The sequence below is a fragment of the Labrus mixtus genome, chromosome 8 (assembly GCF_963584025.1).
Source record: "Labrus mixtus chromosome 8, fLabMix1.1, whole genome shotgun sequence".
NCBI lineage: Eukaryota > Metazoa > Chordata > Actinopteri > Labriformes > Labridae > Labrus > Labrus mixtus.
Window position 1 is genome coordinate 2,507,192 of NC_083619.1, and position 23,702 is coordinate 2,530,893.

At 43.4% G+C, this 23,702-nt stretch overlaps 1 protein-coding gene across 1 annotated transcript in view; it reads left to right on the plus strand.

The window, feature by feature from the left end:
- cdh6 (cadherin 6) overlaps window positions 1-22,899 on the plus strand; it is an 86,031-nt gene extending 63,132 nt beyond the window's left edge. The window contains exons 8-13 of the mRNA XM_061043781.1: window positions 1,394-1,530; window positions 3,228-3,349; window positions 11,752-11,869; window positions 13,025-13,276; window positions 17,714-21,738; window positions 22,578-22,899. Coding sequence (XP_060899764.1) covers window positions 1,394-1,530; window positions 3,228-3,349; window positions 11,752-11,869; window positions 13,025-13,276; window positions 17,714-18,261 — 1,177 coding nt within the window. The 3' untranslated portion in view covers window positions 18,262-21,738; window positions 22,578-22,899. The remainder of the gene's footprint in view (window positions 1-1,393; window positions 1,531-3,227; window positions 3,350-11,751; window positions 11,870-13,024; window positions 13,277-17,713; window positions 21,739-22,577) is intronic.
- The last annotated feature ends 803 nt before the right edge of the window (window positions 22,900-23,702 follow it).

The window sequence follows — 23,702 nt, forward strand, 5'->3', positions numbered from 1 at the left end:
CATCTGACCCTTTTATTTCATTTATTTTTGTGTATCTACAATGTATTAAATCAGGCGACCACATTGAGACTTAGGGCGCTTCACCCCTAAAGTCCAGTTTGTTTGACCAGTGTGAGAGCTCCAATCCCTGCTCAAGCTCAGTACACTTCCTTGGCCCTGGCCCGCTTTGAAGAGGTTCAGTTCATGCACGAGCACAAGCACGGGTACACAACGTGGACGGCCTTCATGATGAAGAAACCCTGCAGTGTTCTGTCTGTATTGTCATGATTGGGTTTCTTATTTTGTAGATTTTCAGAGTTTAGATTTTCTTGTTTTTAGTTCTCATTCTTCCCTGATGGTGTTGTTTCCCTTGCGTGTTTTCTAGGTTAGTGTTTCATGTGTTATTTTGTAACTTTGCATCCTAGTGTTTCTATATGTTCTAGTGTGTTTTGTTAAATTCTTGAGTTCTGTGTGTCTTTAGTGTTTCATGTATTTATGTCATAGTTGTCCTCAGTGTTTCTTGTCCTGTCTGTGTGTTTCCCTCCAGTGTGATTGGCCTCATTGTCTTCACCTGTGTCATTAGTCTCTCCTGTGTTTGATTACCCCTGTGTCTATTTAATCTCTGTGTTTCTTCCCTCGTTTTGTCAGATCATTGTTGTAAGTGTAGTTTGTCCGTTTATCTCAGAGTTTCCAGTGTTTCCTCGTGGCTCCTCCCCTTTTGGATTTCTGTTGAACATTTTGAATTAGTGAGTTTTGTTTGCCTTTGGCTTTTTGTTTAATAAATTTAGTTTTCTTTGTATCTGCAATTGGTTCCACCTCCTCTGTTTCTTCAACCAATCATGACATATATCTCACTAACATGACTCAGAATAACACACTCAGTAAGTAAAGTAGCTGAGTCATGTTCTCTGAGTTGCTCTCCTGTTGTTCATGCGTCCCTTTTTTATTTTTGAGTCCGCCTGTTTTGTAAACTTCATAATCATTAAAGCCACAATGTGTTGTATGACGACGTTATGTACAAGAGGTAACCGTGCTCAGGCCCGGTTAGTCCTGGAGCAGTGTGAGTACAGGCCAGCGGGGGGAATGGGGGGGGCAATTGTGCTTAAGCACGGTACAGGACAACTTTGTCTAGCGTGCGAATATGGTTTTTTCACAGTAACGTTCAGCTGATGTTCCCTGTGTTAGCTAATGTTAGCACTATAAGGAACAGAAAGTAGCATAGTTAATAGTTGTAAATTAACTTATAATAACGTTATTTTCTCTCTGCAAATTCTGTTTTTGAAAATCAAAGAGACAAATCAAAAAGAGACATCAGTAATCTTTCCCAACACAGTGACTCCCTGGTGCAGGGTCTGGGGATTCTGGACTCACTTTGAGCCCCCGTCTCACCTTCCTGTTGCCTCTCTTCTCTCAGGTACTCGATTGACCGTCGCACAGACATGGACCGCCTGTTTAACATCCACCCAGGAAACGGGTCTGTGTTCCTGCTCCGGGGTCTGGACAGAGAAGCGAGCGCCTGGCATAACATCTCCGTCATCGCTACTGAGTTCAGTAAGTGCAGCCGGGCTGGGACTATTTACAGAGACACTGTGATGTATTGATGCTGTATGGAGCCAGACACAACGTCTGCTACCACCACACATCAATCACACTAAATATAGTATCTATGAGTGGCTGAACGGGAAACAGTCAGGGGCGCAGGGCTTTGTAGCCACGTCATTTAAGTCAAGGTTTTTAATTTGTTTGTTCTTTAGCTCTTTACAGTAACGCTTTCAAATGTAAGCAGAGATGTGTTTCCAGCGACAATAGGTGAGGTTTCTCTGGCTAACACGTGTGTAAAGGAGTCATTTCTATCATCTGTGTCCAGAAGTAGGTGTGAAGATTAAAGACTAATGCATGTCAATAGGCAAGGCAGGCAACGACTTGGGGCCCCAGGCCAGGAGGAAAACCAAAATGTGTCAATGAAGAAGGAGTGAAAATATTAAATAAAGAACGCTGGTTAGAGGGCTCCCAATACATTTTTGCCTAGGACCCCAACAGGCCCCTAGAATCGCCACTGCTAATAAGCAGCCAGTATGCTATAATTAACATGCTAACAGTCAACTAGTTATTGGTGAATATTGTGACCTTGATTGTTATCGGGGCGGCAGTAGCTCAGTCTGTAGGGACTTGGTTCGGGAACCAGAGGTGTGGACCAAGTCTGGAAGTTAGTCTGGTAGCTTTAGAGGTGCTGGTTCACATCCTGAGTACCACTGAGGTGCCCTTGAGCAAGGCTAAGAATCAGGCAACCAGCTATGGAGCGCTCGCTGTGGGCAGCCCCCCCACACACACACACTCTGACATCTCTCTATCAGTGTGTGTCATTATTAATATGATTAATGATTAATAAAATCTTCTTTTTTAAATAATCATTTTTTTGTGTGTGTGTGTTTCTTACAACGGAGGATTAGGGCCACGTTAATTTTTATTTATTTTTTTAATTCCGAGATTAAAGTCGTAAATTTACGACAATAAATTTATGAGTTCGAGACCAGCCTGCGCGAAAATTATGAAAGTAGAACTTTCAAGTTTAATCTCGTAAATTTACGACTTTATTCTCGTAAATTTACGAGTTTAATCTTGAAATTTAAAAAAAATAAAAAATGTTAACATGGCTCCGTCGTAGTTTTTGAACACAAGTCTCCTTTTTGAAAGAATCCATTTCCAAACACAGATCAGGGTCTGTTAAGGACTAGAGGTCTCTGGAGGTGTCACTCACTGTAGTACAGAGAGAAAAAAGGTACAATGTGTAGTGTTGGTTCACAACACTGTGCTGACACTGCTGGACACTGATGATTTCACATGACTCATGACTCACAGTGAAACCTGAGCTGAAGGACTCCCAGTATAACATGTGAGGTTCATTTTGATCAGAGCCTGAGTGTGAAATAAGGACTGATTGGTTTGCTGGGCTGAGCTGAGACGTGCTGTGAAAATGACGGAGCTCTAAAAAAGTGAACGCTTGAAGTATATGTCAATGCTTATGCAACATCTTATTTTTACTCCTTTCTCTTCCTCGCTCTTATATTTCACATTTGATATTTACGTCTTTACTTATCCTTGTGCGGCGCCCGTAAGCAAGGCAGCGGCTGCTCAGCGGTGAAGTGCTTGAGCCTGTTCCAGGAAACAGCTCACAGCGTGACAGTGGATGACAGCGGAGAGGGGGTTTGGTTCCCTAGCATGAACTCTTCCCTGTGTTTGCCTTGCAGATAATCCCCGTCAGAGCAGCCATGTTCCCATCTTTATCCGCCTGCTTGACATCAACGACAACGCCCCCACCTTCGCCACCGTGTACGAGACGTATGTGTGTGAGAGGACGAAGGCCGGCCAGGTACTGAAGCTTCTTCACTTTGAATTACTTTAAAGCTCTGCACTGTTGAGTTTGTAAAGGAGGGAGAGGGTACATATTATGTTTTTATCCGTCATGTTTCCACCTGAAGTTCCAGGAACCTTTGGCTCCGGGAGCTTTCAGTCCAGTCCAATCTGAGGAGCTGCAGATCGGGAAAACATTTGCTGTAAACCTTAATTAAGATGCAATGAAAACATTGATAGCAATATTAAATGAAAATACTACCTGGCCAATCAGAAATAGTCAGTGCTGCAAGCCCCACCCCCAAAATCCTTGTACTTAAAAAGTATCTGAAAAGCAGTGACTGTCGGGGGGTACAAATTGTCTTTTATATCTTCGTTTTCTAGACCCTCCTGATATGGGACATCCCACTGTGTCCCTTCAAGAGTTTCCAGTTCAAGCAGAAATATCTGAAACAGAACAGCACCACGTTTTAGACTTAAAACCAGATTAGCAGAGCGACCTATCAGAGGCTAGATTTGAGGTGCTGTCATGCATTCTGAATCATGTTTCAAATCCAAATGTCCATGAATCGATTCCTTTTTTAATCCTAAAAAAGTTAATCTTTACAAATGCTCAAGTCACAGTTTAGTCAAAGAGAACCGTGCGTTATCTGGATTTTGATAACATCAGATGCTATTTTTCAGTGTTCAAATTTTCAACATTCACAACCAGAGACAACCTGAAAATGTGGGTGGAGCCACTTCCATATTTGCACGAGAGAGCTCGAGAGGAGCGAGAGGGGTCACGGGGTAATGTTAGGGGTTCAGTGGTAGAGTCGGTTGTCTCCAACAGGATGGTCAGGGGTTCAATCCCCAGCTCCTGCAGCCACATGTCGATTTGTCCTTCGGCAAGACACTTAACCCCAAGTTGCTCCTGCTGCTTCGTCGTTGGTGTGTGAATGTGTATGAATGGATGAGTTGCTGCTGATGGACTTCTCTGTGTGAAGGGTTACAAAGCACTACAAAAGTGTTAGCACTTCGGATGGTTTGCAAGATGCATTAGTAAAGTTTTGTAACTACGATATAACGTCGTAAAACCTGGATTATACCTGTGTGTATGAAAGATGCAGTCTGTATTGGGGGGTCTCTCAGAGGGGAAAATGTTTAAACTGCTGCCCTGTCTGATGACTTCATGAGCCACAATCTGTTGTTTTTTCTGAAACCTCTGTTATTGTCATGTCCTGAATTTTCTAATCACGTCATGTGGCGTGCATTGGGTGATGGTGGCGGCTGCACTAACCCTTATCTCAGGATTTTAACACTGCTTAAACTGACACTGACAGGTGAATAGGATGCAGCAACCTTTGTGTGACTTATACACTGAATTTAATCTTCATTTAGAAGAAGAAAATGCTTGCCCTAAAGCATGCCCTTTATGGTCTATCTGATTTTAAATGTGAATTATAATTTACAAAGTTAACATGAGTTGATATGTAAGAAGATTTGAAACTAAAGATTGAGCAGCAGTAAGGAGTGACAGCTGATAGAATCTGTTATTTGAGGCATCACTGAGAGCTGTATGACTGTGAGAGTGTTTCTCTCCTCACAATCATAAAGTGAAAAGAGGGATAACAGACTCAATAGAATCGCTTTACCCTCATGGTCTTTTACCTGGAACTGGATCCAGACCCCCATCGGGGCCTGACTGCTGCAGGCGTCTGTGCCTCTGGTGTCTGTACTTTCATTACACCCTGTTTAAACAGAGATTGTTCCGTGCAGGCACATGATGACTTTAACTGCAGCTGCTGTGAATCAGTGGAGGAGCTGCTAATTATCAGCTCACCTCAGCCAGCAGGGGCTCAGTGTATGTGGGGAGCAGCACAGACGCTGCTTTCAAGACCAAAATACATCACTTGTTTATCCCACACAACATTGAAGTACAAGAAACACTAACGCTGTTTTGAAGATACTGAGATGAGGCGCTCCTCCACCAAGATCATGTTTAACAGTTTCCTTTATTCAAGCTGCACACTTTGTCTCATTCAGTCAGTTTTTGGGGTCTCAAAGAGGGAAAAAAGGTTTCAACTTTCTTCCTGCGTGATGATTTCCATCGTGTTTGGTAAAGTCTACAACGCGCCACTGCTGTGTAGCTCTTTGTAGCACCATCTGTTTCTCCATGTGGAGTTAGCACTCCTGCTAGCATCCAGTTGAGCTCTCTATGCTACTGTTGATAGTTGTAGATTATGGACCCAGAGCCCAGGACCAAATTCACCTGGTGTTGCACTGCCAACCTCTATTTATTTGAGGCGACGTTCTTATCAAACCAGAACTTCCAAGCGTTTTTTGAACAGTCCACAAATGCTGTCTTTACATGCATGATAATGACCTGAAGAGGGAGGAAACCCAGCATGCTTTGTTCAGCGAAGTGTCCGCTTGCAATACACAAAGAATGGGTTTATTTTGAAACCACAACACAAAACTTTGTTGGAATTATTTGAAAGTTCTACCCGAGTTGGCCGAGATGTCCAAGATTTGAGAAGGAGTCCGTTCCAAGCACGCAGCGGGGTCTCTTGTCCCCTTTCTTCTTTGAACAAAGAAAAGAGCCCGCTGCAAACTCGGTCAGTTTGTATTTTTGATGTTTTAATTATTCAGTCACAGAAGTCTTCAACTCCCTGCTTGAGATGAAGACTACATGCTTTTATTTATTTTTGATGTTAAATGTTTGACTATGGAGCCACATAAAGTGTTTTTTTTATTTTATGCACACAAAATAATTATCAGGAGTTAGGTCAATTGTCCTCAAAGCAGCAACCTCTAGTCTAGAAAAATTAAGCCATGCAGAAGTGCAAAATCCTGCAGTTAGTCGAGTGTCCACTAGAGGCTGGCTGCAGGAACACAGGAAGTCACATACACACCACAGCCAAAAAAGCAGTTTTTACAGCATAAATTAACATGTTTACAGCCTGGTACAAAAAAACAAATAGGTCTGATTAGTTATTGTCCTCACAGGCACACACTGTAGGGGGGTGATTTTTTTTTTAAACAGCTCTGTTTTGATTTTGACAGCGATACTTGTTTTCCATAGTTAGGCGTGTAGCTGACCTGATTGACAGGTGGGCGTGGTGTAACAGTTTGTCAGGAGGTTTAAAACCCACCTCAGCTCCAGCTCTCAGCCTGACTGAGACAGCATTTCCAGCATGGCAGGCGCCCCCTGCAGGAACAGATGGCTGACATCACTCAGGAGTGCCACTGTGTTTTTTCAATTAAAACAATGATGAGAGAGCGTTTGCAGCAGCAGGCGGTCGCCCGGACAACAGTACGACTCTGAGCATTTGGAGTTTAAAATATTTAAACTTTTCAGAAAGGCGCTGTTGAAGTCATCGGCGCTCTTTTCAAAGTATACAATATTCCCGGAATTTTGCCCCCCTACAAAATTGTGTCCTGTACGCACAACCTCTTTGCTCCGTGTCTGAAAAAATGACCTCCAACACAAAACGTGCAGTTTGCATCAGAGCCGTCTGTCATACAGCAGCTGTTGTCATAGAAACAGAAGGGACGTGCAGCGCTTTATTCTCAGTGGAAAAGCGCTAGGTGGACATGGGGCCTTAGTTGGGGAAACAAGTAAGCATCTTGTTTCCTTAGAACATAACATGATTTTTCATTTAGGACTTCAGGGACTCTACATTTATTCAAAACATCAGAATGTTTACACATGTTCTGAACCGTCGCTACGACGTCTACAAGTCATGATCAACCTGATCAAACGTCCTCCACTCAAAGTTTAATTTATTTTAGTCCACTCAGAGGTAGACTGCTGTTTCCTGAGACGTTTTTTCAACATGCCACACTGAACTTGAACAACCTGCGCTGCAGGATTAGAAGCAGCTGTGTGTCCGCCCCGAGCAGGTGGTCCTGTGCTGTAGTCATTGTGCACTGATGCGCTTTTATGAATCACTTATGGGACTCGCTGAGAGCAGGGGGCTAAAGTCAGCTGGTAATCTCCTGTTGTGAAAAAAAATAACAACAGTATTTGCACGAAATCAAACATTAGTAGCACACTGACCCTTAAACTGAGATCTGTGAATGTAGGCCAACATGTCTGCTGACATTGTTTAAAGAATGATACAGGATGCAGTCCTACAACCTGAAACATCCATTCTGCTGTTTTAACCATGGACGGATATATTTTACATTTGTTGGAGTCTAAATTAAAGGTACACATGTCAGAGATTCCTACAGAGAGAGACCTTTTTATTAAACATCATTTAACCAACACCAGCGGTTAGTTTCTCTTTGTTATTATGAATCCAGCTCCAACACAACATTTGTGTTAAACAAAATACCGATCAGTCCACTGAGGAGCTCCTGTTTAAAGGATTTTATTAACGTGTGACGTTTCAAGCCAACATGCTCTTCCTCAGTCTGAGGAGTCTGCAAATCTTTTTTTGCATCTTTATACCGCCTCTTTTTTTTTATCCATTACCCACTTAGGGGTGTGTGTGTCTTGATTTTTCCTTTACACAAAACAACCAAACACAAACTATTTGATCAAGGCCGAGGTGGATCAGAACCTCCTTGTGTGGAGCAGTGTAGCCGACATTTCAAGCCAAGTTAAGGTGTATCAGGATTCATTGATTTAACTTTGCAACTGCAAAAAAAAACTTTGCGTTTGTTAAATATGTGTAATATCTGATTCAGGACTCTGATCACCTGGAAACCTACTGGGAGCAATTATATTATCCTGTAAAACCATTTGATGTGATTCATCACATACTGTACTGTATGGGATGCATCTAATGGGATTAAGACACACGGGGCTTATGAATTCATACATGCCATACACACACACACACACAGTCCTGCAGCTGATTGGCTGAGACCGCTCTCTCTCTCTCTCTCTCTCTCTCTCTCTCTCTCTCTCTCTCTCTCTCTCTCTCTCTCTCTCTCTCTTCTTTGAGGCTGAAAGCTAATCTGTCATGGACGCTGACGGCAACTTTCACACATGGAAGAGTGTAAATAAGGCTTTACACAAACACAAATATATCATGCATCTCATCTCATGCAACAATTAATGGAATTAGAAGAGAAATGTGTGTGTGTTATCATGTAACAGGTTAAATATAACACACACACACACACACATATTGTTCAGCATGGTGGCTCTCTGCCATCGCTGTGCTCACGTCCCTCTCATCCCTTCATCCTTTAATTCCTCTGCCCTTTCATCTGTCCATCAATGGTAATCATCAGTATTTGTTCGATGGATATCCTCGCTGCTTCCCTCAGGCTCCAGATTTTTTTAAGTGTACATGTGCCAGCGCATGTGTGTGTGTGTGTGTGTTATTGCATCTGTGTTGAGTTTTATTGGCACAGATCTTTGTTAAAGCCGTTAATCTCCCAGCGAGTGTCTCCCATTCAATTAAATAAGACTGTGGTTATAAAGTCAGAGACGTTCAGACACCAGCGGAGAGCTGCTTACAGAGCGGCTCCTGCACTGTATTCATATGAGTTCATCTCTATTGTGAAGCTGCTTGTATTGATTTTTCAATGTTAGAACTTTGACGGACGACAGCTGCCTCTCACTCTGCAGACAGAGAACCACATTAGCATTCATGTGGAGCGTCTCTCTCATCCTGATATCTTCAGCTGCTTAATGCTGGGAGCTTGCTCCTCTTGTGTTTTATACTGAGAGCTGATGGACAGAAAGTGTAACCTGTTCTTTTTTAACCAAATGATCGTTAACTTGTTGCTACTGGAAACAAAGTGGAGAGCTGAGATTGTTGGCGATGAAACCAAAAACAATGAGCTAAAAAGTGATAAAAATAAAACTGAATGAGTGATTCACAGTGCTACCTGTTCAGTGACTGTTTCCACCAGGCGCTTCAGTTTGGTACAGGATACATTTATTGGCGTTTCCACAGTCGAAAATTGTGAACAGTGGGGCGCTGGTGGCACAGTGGTTAGAGCGCGCGCCCCATGTATGGAGGCTGTAGAACTCCAAGCGGGCGGCCCAGGTTCGAATCCGACCTGTGGCTCCCTTCCCGCATGTCATTCCCTACTCTCTCTCTCTCTCCCTGATTTCAAACTCTATACACTGTCTCTCTAATAAAGGCTCAAAAAGCCAAAAAAGTTGTGAATGGTGGCAAAAGAACCGATCCCTACCTTCCTTTTTTACCCTTCTGTTGGGGTCACAAGCGTACTGATCCGTCCCCTTAAAGGCGGAGCGACACACACTGCAGGCCGTTTATCTGTCAAAAGAATCACCTCTTCCCGTGCAACAGGGGTAATAAAGGACACAAAACTCACCATGTTTAAATGTCCCCTGGATTTCGTTGAGACTAGTTTGAAGGCTGTTTTTCTTGGGGGGGGGGGGTTGAGAAGCATGTCAGCGCATAGCAATTCTAGGCTACATATTCAATTCTACAATTCACTTAGCAGACTCTTTTATCCAAAGTGACGTACATCAGAGAGTAAGAACAACACAAGCAAGGATCTAGAAAAAAGGGAACAATGTCAGTAAGAGCAAACGATCAGCTTTGAGTCTGATTGGACACACAGGTGCTGACAGGAAGTGACCAGAGGCAAAGCACAACATTGACAGCAGTTCTTGAGAGCTCTAATCAGTATAGAAACCATCTTATAAGTTGTCGTTATCAAACAAAAACCATCATCATTACCATCATCATCATCAATAATATGGAGACCATCATCATTAAGTTAGTAGGTATTCATGAAAGAGCTGGGTCTTTAGCTTTTTCTTAAAGTGGACGACCTCGGGGAGGTGCAGACCTTCCTGGGTATCATTAGAGAAGAGGAGGTGCAGAGGGGAACTGGACGGTGCTGTGCAGAACGAAAAGCTGTTCCAGCTTGTTTCACAAAAGATGGCTGCAGAGGGGTTCACTGGAACATCAGAGCAGTGCTGGAAGAAATGCAAGAAGCGCCACAGCATATACAGAAAGGTTTCAAGACCATAAGAGCTGTAGAGACATCTAGAGACAGAAGTAGAAGTGGTCTCACCTAATGGACTACATCTACGGCCACACAGCGGCTAGTAGAGAGAGAGGGAGGAATGGACAGAAACTGAAGATGTTCATTTGTATTTACTTTTGAGGTCATTTCTGCATGACGTCTTGCACTGTTGAACTTTTGCAGATTGTTGTAATTCCCCGTCCTACATCTGAGCGTTAGCTGCTAAAGTTTGTAGCATGGAGTAAAGAGAAGCTGTGCTCGGCATGAGTTCACTGAACTTCAGTCGATACAGACAGTATAGTGACAAATGAACACAGAGTCTGAAACACTAATAAACACACACGTGTGATTCAAACACTTGTTAGAGTGTATACTGTCACCGTCCTCACACCTTTACAAGATGCAGAGTGTTTTGTCAGGTGAGAGAAAAGAAACACAAAATGTCACCATGAAACCATTTCCTGCAGCCAGTGGTGGTGTTAAAACAGCTTTCTGTTTTAAAACAACGACAGCAGAGAGGAACGTGTTGATTAACAGCAGTGTGATTAGAAGAGCAGTAACCCTCAGACTTTTGAGAAGTTTCACATGCGATGGATTTACTTTATGAGCATTTCTGAGTTTTGAACCTTGACTTTGGCTCCATGGCTGCATTCATTTTAACGATAGTTTGTATGTTTTTATGAATTTAAAAAAAGAAGAAGCTGAAGACGTGTTCAAACAAACAACATGAGGGAAGTAGAGGAAATAATGTATTTCTGTTCAGGTCACTTTGTGATACAAACATGTGGATTTACTCTGAAGCTCTTTAACTTGAGTTTTGTCTTAAATCAAAAGTTTTCTGTTCTTCTGTTTGTTCAGAGTCTGTATGAAACCTGAACAGACTCCACCTGTCCTCTCACTGAAACTCACTCACTGCTGCTTCACCTAAAAACTTCACCACTTTAAAATCTTTTTAACATCAAAACGTTTGTGTTCAGTGCACAGACTTACCTGTCTCTGTGCAGACATGCTCAAGTAGAGCAGCTTTCTGCTCCAAACGATGTGATCGATGTGCTCGATTCTTGGTTGTTGAGTTTTTCTCTCTCGTGTGTGGTAAGTGTCTATCGTCTATGTGTGTGTGTAAATTTATTTCGATCTCTGGTCTATGTGTTGGTAAGTTTTTGTCCCTCTCTCTCTCTCTCTATAGTGTGTGTATTCAGGTGATCTGAGTCCGTTCACTGTGTTGATATTTAAACTCTGAGAATGTGACGACTTCACAACGACCCTCTGAGAGCTCATTCTGACAGAACTCTGAGAGTTCTAATGGAACTCACCGTGTGTGTGTGTGTGTGTGTGTGTGTGTGTGTGTGTGTGTGTGTGTGTGTGTGTGTGTGTGTGTGTGTGTGTGTGTGTGTGTGTGTGTGTGTGTGTGTGTGTGTGTGTGTGTGTGTGTGTGTGTGTGTGTGTGTGTGTGTGTGTGTGTGTGTGTCACAGAGGATCCAGAATGTGAGTGCAGTGGATGCAGACGAGCCATCATCGGGACACAAGTTCTTCTTCAGCCTGGCTCCTGAGGGGACGCAGCGCAGCAACTTCACCGTCAGAGACAACGGAGGTAAGCTTCACTCACACTGACCGAGCACAGGCGGGCGCAAACGGGTGTCTGTAGATTATTTGACTTATTACATGGATGTTTTTCCTCTTTAACAGAAATTCATGCAAATATAAAAATGAAGGAAAAAACAAAAGCCGAGCCTGGCGTCTGCTGAACACCTGTAACCCCTCTGTTTACCCCACATAACAGCGTTAATGTCATTTCATAAACTCTGACATCATGATCTATCTTATATTGATATGATTGGTACAAAGTGTATAGTACAATCCATATTTTAACTTTTAGTTACATTATGGAGGAATACGGTTTGCTGCGCTGTGGTGCTCATCGAGGGTCTCTGAGTAACTGCACAGTCGTAAAAACAAACGTGTAGAACCTGTTGTTTCCTCGAGTCCGGCTTCTTGTTCGGTCACTCTCTTTTTCTCTTCTAAGCTTCATCCGTCCTCTTCCTCTTAGCCTCAGTCATTGTATCACTCAGTACAGAGACAGGCTAACTTGCTGCTTTATGAACTCGTGCCGCAAAGCTGTACGCACTTCTGCAGGCTGCTGCCAAAGCTACATTGTGCTGAAATCAGGCGACCAGGGCACTCTGTGGACGTTACTTTTACCATGAGATCGACTTTTTAAGGTGGAAAAGTTACACATTATTGCTTTAAGTCCGTATTAAAGACAGTCTATTGGGACTTCTGGCAAAGAGCTATTTAAGAAGAAAGATATGGAAGCTTTGGATTACAGTGGGTTAGCTTAGCTTAGCATCAAAACATTGGCATTGTGCTTGACCTACCAAGACCTGAACACCTCATTGATTCTAACAGGAAATGTATTGATGCTGTTTGCTTATTGTAACAACTATTTGGTTTAATATGTCAACTCTTTATATAGTTTTTTTAACGAATCACATGTATGGTATCTCTTTTTGGTCCCAGTCTATTGAATAAGGCCTCACCCATGCAGGAAATCCTGATACAAGAGCTCTCATTGGTCGGCAACCAATATTAAGAACAAAAACTTGTAACTTGTAACTCATTTTCAGCAGTGTTGGTCATAATGAAGTTGCTGGAGGTCTTTTTTTCTGCACTGTGACTTTGTTGTCTGTTTGACTCTTAATGGGATTATAAATTAAGATGAAACTCTAACTGACCTTTCTCCGCCTAGATAACACAGCCGGCATCCTAACACGCAGAGCCAGCTACAGCCGCCTCCACCAGAGCGTCTACCTGGTCCCCGTGGTGATCACTGATGGAGACTACCCCATGCAGAGCAGCACGGGTACCCTGACCGTGCGAGTGTGCACCTGTGACCGTGAAGGCAACATGGAAGTGTGTAACGCCGAGGCTCTTAGCAGCGCTCCTGGACTCAGCACTGGAGCTCTCATCGCCATCCTGCTATGTGCCATCATTCTGCTCAGTGAGTGAATCATGATTATTAAACACTACAGTAATACATCAGACATGCTGTGGTACATGGCGTTACTACATGTCACATTCACTAAACTACCCACTAATCCATTCACACACTGCCCGTGTAGCAGCGTAACATTTCGGGGTTCAGTTTCTTCACTGAGGAAACTTTGACATGTCGCTGCAGAAGCTGGGTAATGAACTACCAACGTTTTTGGTTGAGAGACGTCCAACTCTCCCACTCCCACTGAGCCACAGTCATGTATGTGCTCCCTAATTCATTTCATATTACACATGAAAAATAACCAATTCTTTTTTGAAAGCTTCATAATAATACCTAACGTACATCTCAGTTTGTGAGCTTGTTCGATTTGGAAGAGGGAACCATTTTTACTGAATGCTGAAGGACTACCATGCTTATTGGACTTCTGATCTTTGGAGCGGCTGTGGGTCAGTGGTAGAGTTGGTCTTTTCTCAATCGGAAGGTCAGGGGTTCAATCCCCAGCTCCTGAAGCAACATGTCCGATGTGTCCTTGAGCAAGACACTTAACCCTGAGTTGCTCCCACTGCTCCATTGGTGGTGTATGTTACAGTTAATTCTGATGGACTCTTTACACAGCAGCCTCCACCATCAGTGTGTGAATGTGTATGAATGGATGAGTTAATACTGATGGACTCTTTACTCAGCAGCCTCTACCATCAGTGTGTGAATGTGTATGAATGGATGAGTTAATGCTGATAGACTCTTTACTCAGCAGCCTCTACCATCAGTGTGTGAATGTGTATGAATGGATGAGTTAATACTGATGGACTCTTTACTCAGCAGCCTCTACCATCAGTGTGTGAATGTGTATGAATGGATGAGTTAATACTGATGGACTCTTTACTCAGCAGCCTCTACCATCAGTGTGTGAATGTGTATGAATGGATGAGTTAATACTGATGGACTCTTTACACAGCAGCCTCTACCATCAGTGTGTGAATGTGTATGAATGGATGAGTTAATACTGATGGACTCTTTACTCAGCAGCCTCTACCATCAGTGTGTGAATGTGTATGAATGGATGAGTTAATACTGATGGACTCTTTACTCAGCAGCCTCTACCATCAGTGTGTGAATGTGTATGAATGGATGAGTTAATACTGATGGACTCTTTACACAGCAGCCTCTACCATCAGTGTGTGAATGTGTAGGTGTGACTGGCGGTGTTAAAGTGCTTTGAGTAGTCAGAAGACGAGAAAATAAATATACAAGCTTCAAGTCTATCATTTAGGTTTAAAATGTTTTTTGTCTGGAGGGGGCGCCTGCCCTTGATGGACGGTATGATAACATATTAACATTGTATGTTAAAACATGTGGAAAGGTCCTCTGAGTGGCGGTTATTGGAGCTGAGTGAATGATAATAACAGGAGTGTGATGATAACCTGAATGGCGTGTGCCTTGTATAATGATGCTGTCTAGTTTTCTGTAAAGTCAAACACTGTTGGTTCAGAAACTCTGCCGCTGCTTGTCACAATCAGAGCCTGTATGGAAATGAATGCATCTCATCTGTCGCCACATCCCCACTTATCCTCTTATTCAGGCAGCGGTCACAGTCCAGTGGGAGGCGGGGAAAATGAATACATATTTATGGCTGTGAAAGTGCAGTCATTGCAGACTTAGCTGACACACACCGGGGACACTGGGTGTGCAGAGAGAGAAACTCTACTCACTAAATGCTGCCGCACATTCATGGCTTCTGCAGTATTTTTCAACAGAAATATTATTCTTCAGTTTAGCAAACAAACCTCACCACCGAGCTAGTGTGCCAAAATGGTCGCAACGGCGACACAGTGGCGAAACAATGTTGTGATCGTAATCGTTTATTTAGAGAAATATATCATTTAAAGGAGTGTCCTAGTTTCACAGATTCTTTAGATTAAGCTGTAGTCACAGCTCATGACCGTCTTACTCAGATACAAAGGAAGCTGAACAAAAGAAATGCACCAATTAGGAGTAGATGTCAAAATACCGCCGCAGCACTGATAGTGTTACATTGTTCTCACATAGACCTAACAGTTAATTCAATCATAAACAGAGAGTTAACACTAACCCAGCCACACCAGTCAGTTCCTTGTCAGTGTGTGCTGGTTTGTTTTATTAGAGCCCACGTCTTGTAAAGGGTTTTATGTCCTTGCTGCTGGCTCAAATCTCAGTGTTCAAAGTTCTGGACATGAACGCTGAAACTCTATTCATCAAGAGTTTTCAATCAATCAATCATAATTCATAACAAGTGTGCAGACAGTCTACAGCTTCTCCATGTTGTATCTCCCTGATAGCACGTTTAGTGAAGACGTAGTTGAAATAACAGAAACACTAAAGATACGTTTAGTGTGCCCTTCTGCACTCTTTGCTGTGACTTCCCCTCCCTGGTGTTCATTCCAGTTTCCTGTGAAGAACCCTCAAGTACTACCCGCTGGTATAAAATCTGTTATATCTGAGAGAAAACTTTTTAACCAACATACTCAGACATAAACAACACTGTGTGGGTGTGATCACACTCCAACACAGAGTGTGAAATCACACCTAACTTATACATTCATATGTCTCCATACAATGAAAGAGGAGCATACGTTGAAGCTCGTTCTGGTTCAGCAGAGAAATCAGATGAATTACACTGAACATGATAATCAGCTGTAGTATTTAAATCGAGCTGATATGCATATGAATGTGTTGTGTTAACCATCACATGATGATTGGATTCCTGCTCCGCCTCTCCTCGACTCTCCTCCACCCGACATGTTTGCCTCTCTCTCCCTGTAGCTGTAACGATCTGATGTTCTCTTCTTCTGCAGACATTTTCTTGCTCTGATTTGCAGTGTTACTGTGTTCCCATTATCGCTCCTCTCAGTTCAGTGACCCCGGCTCCACCTCTGCTCTTTCTTGTTGCCGCTGTGCTCCTTCTTGATTTAAATGCAAACTGGCCTGCATGAGCTTAGCCAATCAAATGTTCTGCATGATTTCTTATGGATGAGTCCACTCTGAAATCAAAGGCTCCTCTCTGTCCTCCAACTAACATTCCCCTCAGTCTGTAAAGCATGCATACTTTGTAAAAGCAGAGATCTGATTTATATCTTCACTTCTTCGTCTTTACAGGAGAAAATGTTTTTACACAACATGAATCAGCTGCTACATCCTGAAAGTTTATTCTTCACACTTCGACGCACATCTAATGCACCTTTTAGATGCACTAAAGCTCAGAGTACTCTGCTCCCTCTTTTTCTGCCATGTCTGCCACACGCTCACCTGAATCTACTCTCTTACACGTCGTACAATCCCCACCTCAGTGACCGACTGACTGACTGTGTTTTACTGAAGTGTCCTGGACACAAAGTGCCCAACCCTCATGCATTTATAAGACACCAGAAATACAGTTCCAGCCGTTCAACAGTCACATGATCCTTAAAAAGCTCAGTCTTAAACTCTTTATTCTACCTTTTCTGATTGGCTTTGAAGATAAAATCTGCTACAATAAAGGTTCCTCTACTAAAACACACACAACTCAAGTTCTTCACAATTATCCAACCAGAAGATGTCAACACTAAAAGAAGACGTCGCTTATGTTCTCATAAGTTGGTCTGGATTTTAAAATCAACCATCGTGCTGAGCTGCTGTCTACCTTTTGAGGGAATAATGAAGTCATACTTATATGAACATGTTCTATGTTTACATAGTGGTCACTTCCTGTCAGCACCTGTGTGTCTGGTCAGACTCAAAGCTGATCGTTTGCACTTCCTGACGTTGTCTCCTCCTCTCTAGATCCTTGCTGGTGTTGTTCTTACTCTCAAAAAGCGTCTGCTAAATGAATTGTAGAGTTGTAATCAATTCCAAGAGAGTCACTTAAAGAAGCTGTGTCTCCAGATCAAGGCTGTGAGGTGGTGCAGTGGTTAGCGCTTAAGAAGGGATCTGATTGGACTCCCCGGCCTGGCGGGTTCCCTTTCTGTGGCGTTAGAGGTATAGATAATGGATGGGTCGATACATGTGGCTCCATCAACAATGAGTTGTTATACATAACCAATTAAAGCTACTCAAGAGGGAGAGAGGACGCAGGAGACACCTACAACAGGTGACCACTTATCACTACTCTGTGTTTGACAGAGAATCTGTTTTCTTGGCTTCTCTCTCCTCTGAATGAGTTACCGATGTTATTGACAGTCTTTGTGAGGTACTGGAGCCCGAGAGCATGCTTATGTTCCACAGCTGTAATTAAAATCATCTGACTGAGCTGACAGTGTCTGGCAGAGAGCCATTAACTTGTGTTCAATTCCATTAAAACCATTAAATAAACAGAGTGAATATAATGGGACCATCAACATGGGCTGCCCTTTGACCTCTTCATCACCTCTCTTTGTTGCTCGCTGTTAAATGTCTGACGCCATGTCTCTGTGCTGTCGTCTCTTGCAGTGATCGTGGTCCTGTTCACGGCTCTGAAGCGCCAGAGGAAGCAGGAACCGCTCATCATCTCCAAGGAGGACGTCCGGGACAACGTGGTGAGCTACAACGACGAGGGCGGCGGCGAGGAGGACACCCAGGCGTTCGACATCGGAGCCCTGCGTCACCCGGACACCGCCGCCGCCTTGGAGGAATCCGCCAAACAGAGGCGTGACATCATCCCCTCCGACACCCTGCTGTACCCGCCGCACCGCCGCCCCGCCCCCACCGCCTGCAGCCTCATGATACCGCCAGTCAGCGTGGCGACGCGCGACAACGGGGACGTGCGAGAGTTCATCAATCAGAGGGTGCTGGAGAACGACTGTAACCCGACGGCGCCGCCTTACGACTCGCTGGCGACCTATGCCTACGAGGGGGCGGGATCAGTGGCGGAGTCGCTGAGCTCCTTGGGGACGGTGTCGTCTGAAGCCGAGCAGGACTACCACTACCTGAGTGAATGGGGGCCCAGGTTCAGGAAACTAGCTGATCTATACGGGGCCGAGGACAGTGACTTCTCCTAACACACACACACACACACACACACACACACACACACACACACCTCCATGTCAGAGACGGAATCACTGCAGGGCCGAGCACACACACACGTTACTGAACGGTGCTGAGCAGCTTTAAGACAAAACACAGACGACACACGATGAAGCAGGGGGATGTGCTGGTTCATTTCATTTGTTTCAATAGGAGGATCAACGGCCCGCCCTCGCCCTCGCCCTCACCGCACAAGGATCAGAGAAGCTTACCGGTTAGAGGTCTTCATGTGTCCACATGGACTCAGTGACCCAGGACAGGATCTGGGATCTTGTATGGCTTTGGGTCCTGAGTCTCTTTACCGGTTTGTGTTAGACCCAGGTGGATGCTTAAAAACACAGAATGAAGCAGTGTACAGTGTCCAAAGTGAGGAATCCCTGAAAACACAGTCAGGATGCACTGTGGAGGACGTCACAGATGTGTGTCGCTGTGTCGTCGACATTCATGGATCCTTTTAGCCTGTACCATCAACCTGTTGCAGTTTGGTCAGCTTTTCTAAAGGTGGTCATAACGGTGAAGCGTACTCTAGTGGTGTCAGAACACAGGTGTTAAAGTACTCACAGTCCAACCTTCAGTATGTCAGACAGAGAACTGGTTAGAGTCATTTTATATTCTGCAGACAATCAGCTGTTAGCTAGCAGTCAAGTTTCATGAACAGATGGTCATCACTGTTAAGTAACCTTACTTTAAAATGTACTCGTTACTGCCACTAAGAAGTAAATTATGTTGCTGCATTACAGAGGAAAGTAACACGTTTATGTTACCGACAATTCAAACCTTTTTTTGTGTCTTTAGCGTCGGGTTATTTTGTCCGGACGCTTTGTAGCCTCCTGTACCTTTGAATGTTTCAGGCCCATAATCTGTAAATCTGCAGACTAAGAACAGGACTAACAGACTCACTAAACTTTACAGATCTTTGTAACATAACAATGAGTAAGGTATTTTACCTGCTCTTTTGTAAAGTGTCTTGAGATAACACTTGTTATGAGTTGACGCTATAAAAATAAAAATTGAATTGAATGAAAACAATACAACACAGACTCATAAATTGACCACCATGTTGTTTTTAATAATATTCACAACAGGGAGAATTCCACAAAGTAAATGTCGTCCTCTCTTCTCGCTAGTTGAATTAGCTATCTACACACAATCGGAGGTTTACCTGGTACGCAGCTACCTGACAAGATGTAGGAGAGACGTAAACAATGATCTATACTCTAATGGATTACTTTATAACGACCCCTGACCCTGACGGCCATGGACACAAAATCATCTCCTGCTGAGGGTTAAATCAAAGAGTAACGCACATCAGACACACAGCGACCTGTGACACCCAGAGCTAACGGCCCCACCTCAGCATGAAGGCTTGTTTTTAAGGGAGTCCGGCACCTTGAACACATTTCACCTGTTTTGTCTTCTGTCAAATGTTTCCGCTCCATTTGGGTTTGGGTCATCATTTGAAGACTTCTCTTTCAAAGTCATTTCCAAAATGGGAACAAGTGAAGGTAGAAATGTGAATCAACCAGCACAGAAAGATGGAGGACAATGATCTTCAGCTCCCCCCCACAGACTCGTGTCAGGCCTAACTGCAGTTTTGAATCAAATTTTGTGTGTTTTTGTATCGGGAGTTGGAGTTTTGCTACCTTCAGGCTTTGCTTTAATCTCTCCTTGGTGACCAAATAAGTGTTCTGCAGAGTGTTTCCTGTGGCTCTACTGACCAGAGGGAAGTGTTTGTAACTGGAGCCCGCTCTGTCATTTCCTGGGTGGACCACACACATGTTTGCTTCTCCAGATTTCCAGTGAAGTGTGTGGCAAAGACTTTTTTTTTTGTTTAGTTTTTTTTGACTAAGTGCCCTTCTGCTGCCCTTCGCGCTGAACTGTGGACGCCTGAGGGGGCGAATGACTCTCACATGATTGCTTTTTGTCTTTCTTGCTGTACAAAGAACCATTCCAGAGGAGCTGTTCGGTAAAAAAAAAAAAAAAAAACGCCTTCTTCGGGACACAGAGTAAAAAAAAAAGAACAACTCACATGCAAAATGCACTGATTCTTTCTGTTGATGCAGGTTTTTGTTTTGTGCTGTACACAAAAAGAGAAATATGTATATTCATGGCTTCATTTCTAGAACTTTAGCTATTGATTAAGTGTATGTTGTGTCAGAAACGTGGTTCAACGCAGTTTTACTGGATGCACACTAAGTTTTATAAATCTTTCATCTACCAGTATTTTTATTTTAACAACACATAAATTCAGATATCATAGAGACGATTGTAAAATGAAGAGTGGTCGTTGAGGATCTGCTTCAAAGAGGGAGCCTTTAAAGCAGAGCTGTCAACAGGTCAAGTCACCAAAACTCAAGAATTTATAATGTTTCATTTGTGCCAAATATTAAACAAAGAGTCTCTAAATAATGATCAATAAAAACAGACACAGTTACAACTAGGTGAAGACGAACATTTGGTATCAAAGAGCGAGGAGCTGTTGGAGCCAGAACCAGAACTAGAACCAGATGTGTGTGAGGGTGAACAGTGACTCTACATTCATGTCAGACTCTAAACTCAGTTAAATGTTAACAGTAACAAAAACAGGTCAGATGTTAGATAAAAAGATTAACACTTCTCATATGCTGCCTTCAGGTGCTCCTTGGAAACATCGTACTTACCAGTTGTGCAGAGTATTTATTTAAAATGTTGTGGACAAACAACAAATAAATGTGCACATTGATATGTAGAGAAAACTAGCAGTGTTCTGCAAAAGAGACATCATTGTTGGTTTTAACATAAGTCCTGCCTTTGACAGGGCAAATAGCCAATCACAGTTGAGGATTTTTTTGTGGTGGCACCTGTGGTGGCCAATCAGATTTCTAGAGGGGACCATGCCATCCCGCTGGAGCACCTGAAGGCAGCAGCACTGTTTTTATGGGGACTAAAAAGCTTAGGTCAGAGGGATCCACAGTAAGTGTGGATGTGTTCACTATCCACTGTCCTGTCTCTCCAATAAATACATAAATCCTAAAAACTCACATTTAAAAAAACATGAGTTCTCACATGTGGCGTAACTGACAGTATGAGATGTAATGTATTTCAGCTGCGGCTCAGCAGAGAGCTACGGGGCTTTTAAAATGAATAAGCAAACCCCACTGAAAGAAAAGTACACTTCATTTGATGAAAGCATCTTTAATGTCTTTGAGGATCATATTTTATATTAAAAATCATACAGGCCTCTCTCACTCCTCCTCACCTACGATCAGCTGGCAGGGCTCCTTGATAAAGAGATCTGATTGGCCAGTAGGCGTTCAGCCACTATCTCAAACATAACCTGTTCAGGAGCAGGTAAGGTGTCGAGTTTGCAGCTTGGTAGTTCAGGCTTCTGCTCACACTTTAATCTTCATCCAACAGTCATTCTAGTTCTGCTCTGGTTCTGGAGACGACCTCACCACAACACGTCCGCAGTCACCCGTTTGATTTTCACTGAGACGTGGGTGAATGTAACCATGTCAGATTTACAAAGAGACATGAGTGGAGGCTTCACGGGTTGAAACTGAAGGTTCAGTGCTGGGTCGTTCAAACTTGACCTGAAAAAGTGACAGCCCTACTTCAACGCCTTTCACTGACCAGCGACCTCTTTTTAAAGCTTTATATTATCTCTGATTTCTCCACTCTACTTTAACCCAAAGGTATCCTGGCACAGTTTACTATCTGATGAGGAAACATCAGCGTCTCTTATTTACAGATTCCTTTTCTTCTTAATTTGGCCCACCTGAGGGTCTCATTCAGGGACCTGAGGGTCTCGTTCAGGGACCTGAGGGTCTCATCAGGGACCTGCGAGTCTCATTCAGGGACCTGAGGGTCTCGTTCAGGGACCTGAGGGTCTCAGGGTCTCATTCAGGGACCTGAGGGTCTCGTTCAGGGACCAGAGGGTCTAATTCAGGGACCTGAGGGTCTCATCAGGGACCTGAGGGTCTCGTTCAGGGACCAGAGGGTCTAATTCAGGGACCTGAGGGTCTCATCAGGGACCTGAGGGTCTAATTCAGGGACCTGAGGGTCTCGTTCAGGGACCTGAGGGTCTCGTTCAGGGACCAGAGGGTCTAATTCAGGGACCTGAGGGTCTCATCAGGGACCTGAGGGTCTAATTCAGGGACCTGAGGGTCTCGTTCAGGGACCTGAGGGTCTCGTTCAGGGACCAGAGGGTCTAATTCAGGGACCTGAGGGTCTCATAAAGGGACCTGTGAGTCAGAGCGAGGTCACAACAACGGGAGGGACTAAAGTAAGAATCCAGACCATCATCTAGTGATCCAGACTTCTTCTCAGTGGATCTCTGAGTCTCCATGGTTTCAGTAAAATCTTCCAGCTGTGTTCGATAGGCTGCTCAGAAGGCTAAATCTAAAATCTCTACGTTATTCTTTGTTCTGTAACTCTTTCTTTTTGTACCAAATATTTATCTTTGACATCCTTGGAGGGGGATGAAATCAGAATACCGTCCAGCTTCACTGTTTTGTATATCGTATTTTTGGAGGTGTGAAACACACTGTGGACAGTCTGCCGTCCGTACATGATGTACATGATGTATTCTCCTGTTGTTTCATTTTGTCAAAATAAACTTTTACAGTGAATTCTTTTTTTAAATATATTTATTTATTGACTGTTGTCTCCTCTCAAAGCTAAATCCAGTCTCTCCTGTGTAAATGTGTCTCTGAGTCATAACTGTCTACAATGAGTGAGAAGCTCGAGTCCCGCTGGCTGTGTTGTTTTTAGAGCCGTGTTTACATGACAATTTTGTCCACCGCTTGCTCTTAATGTTGCTTAATTATTGTGCGTTCTAATTCATAACTCCTTCGTGCGAACGCGGTTGAGGAGGGGGGTTGGAGGTGTGTCAAACAGCAGTTTGTTTTGGTTTCATGCTGGAGCTCAAGGGCAACATCTACTGGATCAAAAAGTCACACATTCTTCCTTACATGAAAGAAATGTCAAAGAAATGTTCACAGACTTTATATAAAGATGACTCATTCACAAAGTTTCACAAAATGAACGGCTTAATGGAAAGGTTTTAATCACCAAAACAAGTAAACAACAAATACATTTTAATGCTCAGAAACTACCTGACACACAGCTAACCAGGTGATGGATCTCACTGTAAGAAACCTGTCCTCAGTGTGGCTTCCTGAGGCTGTAAGTTAATATACTAAACACAGAACAACAACACAGAGTGAAGGAAACTCCAGACCGAGTCTTCTCTGGCCCCCGGGCCCCACATTATTTAAGCCCGGCCCTGTTACTCCTGGCTGGTTATCACAGTGTCCTGAGATTTGATGGCTGAAGATAAAAACATGCCTCTCTGTCTCTTTATGACACAAACTGTTAACAATATGTTGGTGAAAAATAGGCCAGTTGACATAAATATTTAAGCACACATGAC